General features: G+C 46.6%; 1 protein-coding gene across 1 annotated transcript in view; it reads right to left on the bottom strand.

Moving 5' to 3' along the window:
- Window positions 1-10,452, bottom strand: part of LOC311147760 (putative C->U-editing enzyme APOBEC-2) — a gene marked incomplete at both ends in the record, with an annotated part of 146,542 nt that overhangs the window by 2,666 nt on the left and 133,424 nt on the right. Inside the window, one exon of the mRNA XM_084184533.1 lies at window positions 640-820. Coding sequence (XP_084040659.1) covers window positions 640-820 — 181 coding nt within the window. The remainder of the gene's footprint in view (window positions 1-639; window positions 821-10,452) is intronic.

Here is a 10,452-nt window from a genome sequence, read left to right as displayed (position 1 = left end):
AGGGTAGAATTAAGGGGGAGTGGGGGAATCTGTTATATAGTTGGTACGAGGGTACACCTAGAGGGGGAGGGGGGGCGGGGAATCTGTGTCATAGTTGGTATGAGGGTACACCTGGGGGGGGGAATCTATGTCATAGAGTTGGTACGAGAGTACACCTAACAGCCATGGGAGGCACCATTGAGGGCTATCGCCATTGTAAAGTAGTCAATTTCTTCTTCTCCTGTGGGTGCATTGGCAGTTCGTAAATAACCTGAAAAGGTCAATACCGCCACTTACTGCGCTGGAGTGTGTACAGTCTGAACTGGTATCAAGCCAAGGTTGTTGATTTACGGCCATCTCCTGTTTACTCAGGAGTATCATTCATTGGCTGACCCCTCCTGCTGACCTGGATGGAATTCTGTGATTCTGTGAATTCTGTGAACCCAGTTGACTACTAAAAAATGGTGAAAGCACTCAATGGTGCGTCCCATGCTAAAACAGGCTTCACGGTGCGTCCCACTATAAAACAGGCTTCACGGTGCGTCCCATGCTAAAACAGGCTTCACGGTGCGTCCCATGCTAAAACAGGCTTCACGGTGCGTCCCACGATAAAACAGGCGTTGGTCCAAGTGAGCCCTCTATCCAACTTTATGTTGTTACCTGTGTGAAGAAGGCCGCCTCTGCGTGTGCGGTGGCGTGTTCGTCCTCCATGTATCCCTGTAGCGGATCAGTGGCGCCCTCTGGAGTCTCCACGCGGTAACACAGCAACGTCTTATTACGACCAGACGAATACTCAACGTTCCGGAATTGGAACTTAAAGTAGAACGGACTCATCTGCTCCCTGTGGGGAGAGGGAGAAGGAGATAAAGAGAGAGGATAAGCTAAAGGTGGTGACCTGCTGGTTGAGGTCAAATAAGCCTTCAAGCTGTCAGGGAATATTCCCTGGCATGACCTGGATTCGCCTCAACACTAACCACTATAGGATCACAGCACTCTGCTGGAGGACATGGCCAACACAGAGTACTAACCACTATACGATCACAGCACTCTGCTGGAGGACATGGCCAACACAGAGTACTAACCACTATACGATCACAGCACTCTGCTGGAGGACATGGCCAACACAGAGTACTAACCACTATAGGACCACAGCACTCTGCTGGAGGACATGGCCAACACAGAGTACTAACCACTATAGGATCACAGCACTCTTCTGGAGGACATGGCCAACACAGAGTACTAACCACTATACGATCACAGCACTCTGCTGGAGGACATGGCCAACACAGAGTACTAACCACTATAGGATCACAGCACTCTGCTGGAGGACATGGCCAACACAGAGTACTAACCACTATAGGATCACAGCACTCTGCTGGAGGACATGGCCAACACAGAGTACTAACCACTATACGATCACAGCACTCTGCTGGAGGACATGGCCAACACAAGGCACAGTGCTATTCCAAACCCTAACAGTATCCCTAACCCTAACCCTCTTCCCTTACTACTTACAGAAATGATTGAACCCTGAAATGATAAATGTTATAAATGAAGCCCCAGGGGCTGCAGAGTTAGTGATAGGGCCCAGGGAGAGAGATAGGGAGTGTATTGGCACCGGCTGTCATGGTAACTGTCAGGGCCCAGGGAGAGAGATAGGGAGTGTATTGGGACCGGCTGTCATGGTAACTGTCAGGGCCCAGGGAGAGCGATAGGGAGTGTATTGGCACCGGCTGTCATGGTAACTGTCAGGGCCCAGGGAGAGAGATAGGGAGTGTATTGGGACCGGCTGTCATGGTAACTGTCAGGGCCCAGGGAGAGAGATAGGGAGTGTATTGGGACCAGCTGTCATGGTAACTGTCACTACATTTACATTTACGTCATTTAGCAGACGCTCTTATCCAGAGCGACTTACAACTTGGTCACTACTAATGAATGAATCTCTGTTATGGTGGGGTTTGGCTTCATTGACCATCATGTAACACTCATTATAAAACTGGTTGTTTGGATCCTGGAAGCTGATTGGACAAGCAGAGTTCCAAGCCGGAAATGGTTCCAATTATTTTTTCCCATAGGGGATTTTAGAAACACTTAAAATAAGGGCTGTGTTTCATGTAGGCTTACCCTGGTGTGACGTTTTGATAACTGTGTAAATCTCTCTAGGAGAAGGTGACTTTTATCAATATATTCACCTGTATTTACCCCCCAAAATGAAATGCTAATTAGCTGCTAATGTGGCTATCATAAAGATAGTCCATGATGATCTGGAGGAGACGGACGAATCGAGGGAAAGGTAAGAATCTCTGTATTAACGATCTGTTAGCAAAATTTGCTGAATTTCTTTAAATTGACAATTCTGTGAACTGTCTTGTGCAAGTTTTAAATTGACACAATAGAATGCGCCGGAGAAGATGGCTGCCGTTTTACAGCCCTCTAACCAATTGTACTATTATGTGTGTTTTTCCACGTTATTTGTAATTTATTCTGTACATATTGTTTCTGCCATCGTCTCTTATAACCAAAAAGAGCTTCTGGATATCAGGACAGCGATTACTCACCTCGTATTGGTCGAAGATTTTTTCTTCAACAAGTCGGACGCAAAGGATATCCTACAGACACCCGACAAGGCCCAAATCCCCGTCATTCGCATGAGGAAGAGATGGAGATATCGTGGACGTAGGTCGGGGTGCCTTGTAAGGATCCGACGGTGAGCGAGTAAACTGCCTCTTCCATCAATCCTATTAGCCAATGTTCAATCATTTGAAAGTAAATTAGGTGACCTAAGATTACGGTTAAAAACTGTAATATCTTATGTTTCACCGAGTCGTGGCTGAACGACGACATGGATAACATACAGCTAGCGGGCTATACGCTACATCGGCAGGATAGAACGGCTGACTCCGGTAAGACAAGGGGTGGTGGTCTGTGTATATTTGTAAATAACAGCTGGTGCACAAAATCAAATACTAAGGAAGTCTTGAGGTTTTGCTCGCCTGAGGTAGAGTATCTCATGATAAGCTGTAGAACACACTATTTACCAAGAGAGTTTTCATCTATATTTTTCATAGCTGTCTATTTACCACCACAAACCAATGCTGGCATTAAGATTGCACTGAATGAGCTGTATAAGGCCATAAGTGAACAGGAAAACACTCATCCAGATGCAGCGCTCCTAGTGGCCGGGGACTTTAATGCAGGGAAACTTAAATCAGTTCTACCTCATTTCTACCAGCATGTTAAATGTGCAACCAGAGGAAAAAAACTCTAGACCACTTTTACTCCACACACAGAGATGCATACAAAGCTCTCCCTCGCCCTCCATTTGGCAAATCTGACCATAACTCTATCCTCCTGATTCCTGCTTATAAGCAAAAACTAAAGCAGGAAGGACCAGTGACTCGGTTAATAGAAAAGTGGTCAGATGACGCAGATGCTAAGCTACAGGACTGTTTTGCTAGCACAGACTGGAACATGTTCCGGGATTCTTCAGATAGCATTGAGGAGTACATCACATCAGTCACTGGCTTCATCAATAAGTGCATCGATGACGTCATTCCCACAGTGACCGTACGTACATACCCCAACCAGAAGTCATGGATTACAGGCAACATCCGCGCTGAGCTAAAGGGTAGAGCTGCCGCTTTCAAGAAGCGGGACTCTAACCCGGATGCTTATAAGAAATCCCGCTATGCACTCCGACGAACCATCAAACAGGCAAAGTGTCAATACCGGACTAAGATTGAATCGTACTACACCGGCTCCGACGCTCGTCGGATGTGGCAGGGCTTGAAAACTATTACAGACTACAAAGGGAAGCACAGCCGCGAGCTGCCCAGTGACACAAGCCTTCCATACGAGCTAAACCACTCCTATGCTCGCTTCGAGGCAAGCAACACTGAAGCATGCATGGGAGCACCAGCTGTTCCGGATGACTATGTGATCACGCTCTCCGTACCCAATGTGAGTAAGACTTTTAAGCAGGTCAACATTCACAAGGCCGCAGGGCCAGACGGATTACCAGGACATGTACTCCAAACTGGCAAGTGTCTTCACTGACATTTTCAACATGTCCCTGACTGAGTCTGTAATACCAACATGTTTCAAGCAGACCACCATTGTCCCCGTGCCCAAGGACACTAAGATAACCTGCCTAAATGACTACCGACCTGTAGCACTGACGTCTGTAGCCATGAAGTGCTTTGAAAGGCTGGTCATGGCTCACATCAACACCATTATCCCAGAAACCCTAGACCCAATCCAATTTGCATACCGCCCCAACAGATCCACAGATGATGCAATCTCTATTGCACTCCACACTGTCCTTTCCCACCTGGACAAGAGGAACAACTACGTGAGAATGCTATTCATTGACTATATAATATATAATATAATATATATATAATAATATATAATATGCCATTTAGCAGACGCTTTTATCCAAAGCGACTTACAGTCATGCGTGCATACATTTTTTTGTTTTTTTTGTGTATGGGTGGTCCCGGGGATCGAACCCACTACCTTGGCGTTACAAGCGCCGTGCTCTACCAGCTGAGCTACAGAGGACTACAGAGGACTACAGCTCAGCATTCAACACCATAGTGCCCTCAAAGCTCATCACTAAGCTAAGGATCCTGGGACAAAACACCTCCCTCTGCAACTGGATCCTGGACTTCCTGACGGGCCGCCCCCAGGTGGTAAGGGTAGGTAACAACACATCTGCCACACTGATCCTCAACACGGGGGCCCCTCAGGGGTGCGTGCTCAGTCCCCTCCTGTACTCCCTGTTCACGCATGACTGCATGGCCAGGCACGATTCCAACACCATCATTAAGTTTGCCGACGACACAACAGTGGTAGGCCTGATCACCGACAACGATGAGACAGCCTATAGGGAGGAGGTCAGAGACCTGGCTGTGTGGTGCCAGGATAACAACCTCTCCCTCAACGTGACCAAGACAGAGGAGATGATTGTGGACTACAGGAAAAAAAATAGGACTGAGCACGCCCCCATTCTCATCGACGGGGCTGTAGTGGAACAGGTTGAGAGCTTCAAATTCCTTGGTGTCCACATCACCAACGAACTATCATGGTCCAAACACACCAAGACAGTCGTGAAGAGGGCACGACAAAGCCTATTCCCCCTCAGGAGACTGAAAAGATTTGGCATGGGTCCTCAGATCCTCAAAAAATTCTACAGCTGCACCATCGAGAGCATCCTGACTGGTTGCATCACCGCCTGGTACGGCAACTGCTCGGCCATAAGCCATAAGACTCCTGAACAGCTAATCATGGCTACCCAAACTATTTGCACTGCCCCCCCCCCCCCCCCCCCCCCCCCCATATTTTTACACTGCTGCTACTCTGTTAATTATTTATGCATAGTCACTTTAACTCTACCCACATGTACATATTACCTCAACTACCTCAGCTAGCCGGTGCCCCCACACATTGACTCTGCACCGGTACCCCCTGTATATAGCTCAGCTGGTAGAGCACGGCGCTTGTAACGCCAAGGTAGTGGGTTCGATCCCCGGGACCACCCATACACAAAAATGTATGCACGCATGACTGTAAGTCGCTTTGGATAAAAGCGTCTGCTAAATGGCATATTATTATTATTATTATTATATAGCCTCGCTACAGTTATTTTATTTTACTGCTGCTCTTTAGTTATTTGCTTTTATTTTTTTTACTTAACACTTTTTTTTTTTTATCTTTAAAAAAGGCATTGTTGGTTAAGGGCTTGTAAGTATAATTTCACCTTAATGTCTACACCTGTTGTATTCGGTGCATGTGGCAAATCAAATTTGATTTGATTTGATACAGAGCCATGGCTACATGGAGCTCTATTCCACATCAAGTAACTCACGCAAGCAGTAGAATCAGATTTAAAAATGTATATATAGCCTCCCTACTGTTATTTTATTTTACTCCTGCTCTTTTTTTCTCAACACTTTTTTGTTGTTGTTTTATTTTACTTTTTTTGTATAAAAAAATTAATGCATTGTTGGTTAAGGGCTATAAGTAAGCATTTCACTGTAATGTCTACACCTGTTGTATTCGGCGCATGTGGCCAATAACATTTGATTTGATTTGATTTGGAATACCTGTTAGCAAAGGTGTCCGCTACAGCTGACAGGAGCTAGCAGGGATTTGGGCATGATGTCTACTTTGATGCTAATTAGCATTTTTGAATCAGAGTAAATAGAGCCGAATATATTGATAAAAGTCACCTTGTCCGAGTCCAGGGTTAAACTACACGAAACACAGCTGTCTGGTTATCACGCCAGGGTAAGCCTACACGAAACACAGCTGTCCGAGAGAGATTTACATGGTTATCACGCCAGGGTTAGCCTACAGAGAGATTTACATGGTTATCACGCCAGGGTTAGCCTACACGAAACACAGCTGTCCGAGAGAGATTTACATGGTTATCACGCCAGGGTTAGCCTACAGAGAGATTTACATGGTTATCACGCCAGGGTTAGCCTACACGAAACACAGCTGTCCGAGAGAGATTTACATGGTTATCACGCCAGGGTTAGCCTACAGAGAGATTTACATGGTTATCACGCCAGGGTTAGCCTACAGAGAGATTTACATGGTTATCACGCCAGGGTTAGCCTACAGAGAGATTTACATGGTTATCACGCCAGGGTTAGCCTACAGAGAGATTTACATGGTTATCACGCCAGGGTAAGCCTACACGAAACACAGCCCTTATTTTAAGTTTTTCTAAAATCCCTTATGGGAAAATTGAATAGTGGAAAAACGATTAGAACCATTTCCTGTTTTATGGGTATTATGACACTGTGGGGCTCTATTGGCCGTCACAGGCTAACTGGGTCTCTATTGGCCGTCACAGGCTAACTGGGTCTCTATTGGCTGTCACAGGCTAACTGGGTCTCTATTGGCCGTCATAGGCTAACTGGGTCTCTATTGGCTGTCACAGGCTAACTGGGTCTCTATTGGCCGTCACAGGCTAACTGGGTCTCTATTGGCTGTCACAGGCTAACTGGGTCTCTATTGGCTGTCACAGGCTAACTGGGTCTCTATTGGCCGTCACAGGCTAACTGGGTCTCTATTGGCCGTCACAGGCTAACTGGGGCTCTATTGGCTGTCACAGGCTAACTGGGTCTCTATTGGCCGTCACAGGCTAACTGGGTCTCTATTGGCTGTCACAGGCTAACTGGGTCTCTATTGGCTGTCACAGGCTAACTGGGTCTCTATTGGCTGTCACAGGCTAACTGGGTCTCTATTGGCTGTCACAGGCTAACTGGGGCTCTATTGGCTGTCACAGGCTAACTGGGTCTCTATTGGCCGTCACAGGCTAACTGGGTCTCTATTGGCCGTCACAGGCTAACTGGGTCTCTATTGGCCGTCACAGGCTAACTGGGGCTCTATTGGCCGTCACAGGCTAACTGGGTCTCTATTGGCCGTCACAGGCTAACTGGGTCTCTATTGGCCGTCACAGGCTAACTGGGGCTCTATTGGCCGTCACAGGCTAACTGGGGCTCTATTGGCCGTCACAGGCTAACTGGGGCTCTATTGGCCGTCACAGGCTAACTGGGGCTCTATTGGCCGTCACAGGCTAACAGTTCCATCTGAAAATTGTCACTGTATCTCCATTGACGGGTTGGTTGTTTACCAACAAAACCGACAACTGCGCAACTATGGGGCAAAACAGATGGGGTTGGCTTAGAATGTTGACAACATATAAACTATATTTTGGCTCCAATGTTTATTGAAAACATAAATATATTTGCACAATGAGCACTTGTTGTCTCTCAAATACATCGTTACATTTGTTGGTTAGCTAGCTAGCGAATTTTAGCCATATTAGCATTGACATGAAATCAGTCAAAACACTTCAAAACAAGACATGGTATCAAGAACAAGATGAAACTAGCTGAAAAGAGACACTTATGATTCCCCACATGGCAATTTATTGTTATTATTGCTAGCCATCTGGCCATCCAGAATCACAACTCACAGACTTCTGCCCCATTAAGGCGTGTGCATTGTTTTCGTGACGTTATCAGCTAACCCATCTATTAAATAAAATAACATTTCATTTGTCACATACAGTGGGGAAAAAAAGTATTTAGTCAGCCACCAATTGTGCAAGTTCTCCCACTTAAAAAGATGAGAGAGGCCTGTAATTTTCATCATAGGTACACGTCAACTATGACAGAAAAAATGAGAATTTTTTTCTCCAGAAAATCACATTGTAGGATTTTAAATGAATTTATTTACAGATTATGGTGGAAAATAAGTATTTGGTCAATAACAAAAGTTTCTCAATACTTTGTTATATACCCTTTGTTGGCAATGACACAGGTCAAACGTTTTCTGTAAGTCTTCACAAGGCTTTCACACACTGTTGCTGGTATTTTGGCCCATTCCTCCATGCAGATCTCCTCTAGAGCAGTGATGTTTTGGGGCTGTCGCTGGGCAACACGGACTTTCAACTCCCTCCAAAGATTTTCTATGGGGTTGAGATCTGGAGACTGGCTAGGCCACTCCAGGACCTTGAAATGCTTCTTACGAAGCCACTCCTTCGTTGCCCGGGCGGTGTGTTTGGGATCATTGTCATGCTGAAAGACCCAGCCACGTTTCATCTTCAATGCCCTTGCTGATGGAAAGAGGTTTTCACTCAAAATCTCACGATACATGGCCCCATTCATTCTTTCCTTTACACGGATCAGTCGTCCTGGTCCCTTTGCAGAAAAACAGCCCCAAAGCATGATGTTTCCACCCCCATGCTTCACAGTAGGTATGGTGTTCTTTGGATGCAACTCAGCATTCTTTGTCCTCCAAACACGACGAGTTGAGTTTTTACCAAAAAGTTATATTTTGGTTTCATCTGACCATATGACATTCTCCCAATCCTCTTCTGGATCATCCAAATGCACTCTAGCAAACTTCAGACGGGCCTGGACATGTACTGGCTTAAGCAGGGGGACACATCTGGCACTGCAGGATTTGAGTCCCTGGCAGCGTTGTGTGTTACTGATGGTAGGCTTTGTTATTTTGGTCCCAGCTCTCTGCAGGTCATTCACTAGGTCCCCCCGTGTGGTTTTGGGATTTTTGCTCACCGTTCTTGTGATCATTTTGACCCCACGGGGTGAGATCTTGCGTGGAGCCCCAGATCGAGGGAGATTATCAGTGGTCTTGTATGTCTTCCATTTCCTAATAATTGCTCCCACAGTTGATTTCTTCAAACCAAGCTGCTTACCTATTGCAGATTCAGTCTTCCCAGCCTGGTGCAGGTCTACAATTTTGTTTCTGGTGTCCTTTGACAGCTCTTTGGTCTTGGCCATAGTGGAGTTTGGAGTGTGACTGTTTGAGGTTGTGGACAGGTGTCTTTTATACTGATAACAAGTTCAAACAGGTGCCATTAATACAGGTAACGAGTGGAGGACAGAGGATCCTCTTAAAGAAGAAGTTACAGGTCTGTGAGAGCCAGAAATCTTGCTTGTTTGTAGGTGACCAAATACTTATTTTCCACCATAATTTGCAAATAAATTCATAAAAAATCCTACAATGTGATTTTCTGGAATTATTTTTCTCAATTTGTCTGTCATAGTTGACGTGTACCTATGATGAAAAGCATGGGAACCGGTTAACGTTATTTTAAAAGCATGTTAACCGGTTAATAACGTTATTTTAAAAGCATGGGAACCGGTTAATAACGTTATTTTAAAAGCATGGGAACCGGTTAAAAACGTTATTTTAAAAGCAGGGGAACCGGTTAATAACGTTATTTTAAAAGCATGGGAACCGGTTAATAACGTTATTTTATGTTCCAGGCATTTATTTCTAGTCCCACAACAAACGCAACAACAACAACAAAGCATCAACCTGCCCCTCCCCCCTCTGAAGCATAGGCTACTGTAGCCCCTCCCCCCTCTGAAGCAGAGGCCACTGTAGCCCCTCCCCCCTCTGAAGCATAGGCTACTGTAGCCCCTCCCCCCTCTGAGGCAGAGGCCACTGTAGCCCCTCCCCCCTCTGAAGCATAGGCTACTGTAGCCCCTCCCCCCTCTGAAGCATAGGCTACTGTAGCCCCTCCCCCCTCTGAAGCAGAGGCCACTGTAGCCCCTCCCCCCTCTGAAGCATAGGCCACTGTAGCCCCTCCCCCCTCTGAAGCATAGGCTACTCTAGCCCCTCCCCCCTCTGAAGCAGAGGCCACTGTAGCCCCTCCCCCCTCTGAAGCATAGGCTACTGTAGCCCCTCCCCCCTCTGAAGCATAGGCTACTGTAGCCCCTCCCCCCTCTGAAGCAGAGGCCACTGTAGCCCCTCCCCCCTCTGAAGCATAGGCCACTGTAGCCCCTCCCCCCTCTGAAGCATAGGCTACTGTAGCCCCTCCCCCCTCTGAAGCAGAGGCCACTGTAGCCCCTCCCCCCTCTGAAGCATAGGCTACTGTAGCCCCTTCCCCCTCTGAAGCAGAGGCCACTGTAGCCCCTCCCCCCT

Source organism: Coregonus lavaretus (genome assembly GCF_964263955.1).
Source record: "Coregonus lavaretus genome assembly, chromosome: 20".
Lineage (NCBI taxonomy): Eukaryota > Metazoa > Chordata > Actinopteri > Salmoniformes > Salmonidae > Coregonus > Coregonus lavaretus.
This window is presented reverse-complemented; position numbering and strand designations above follow the sequence as displayed.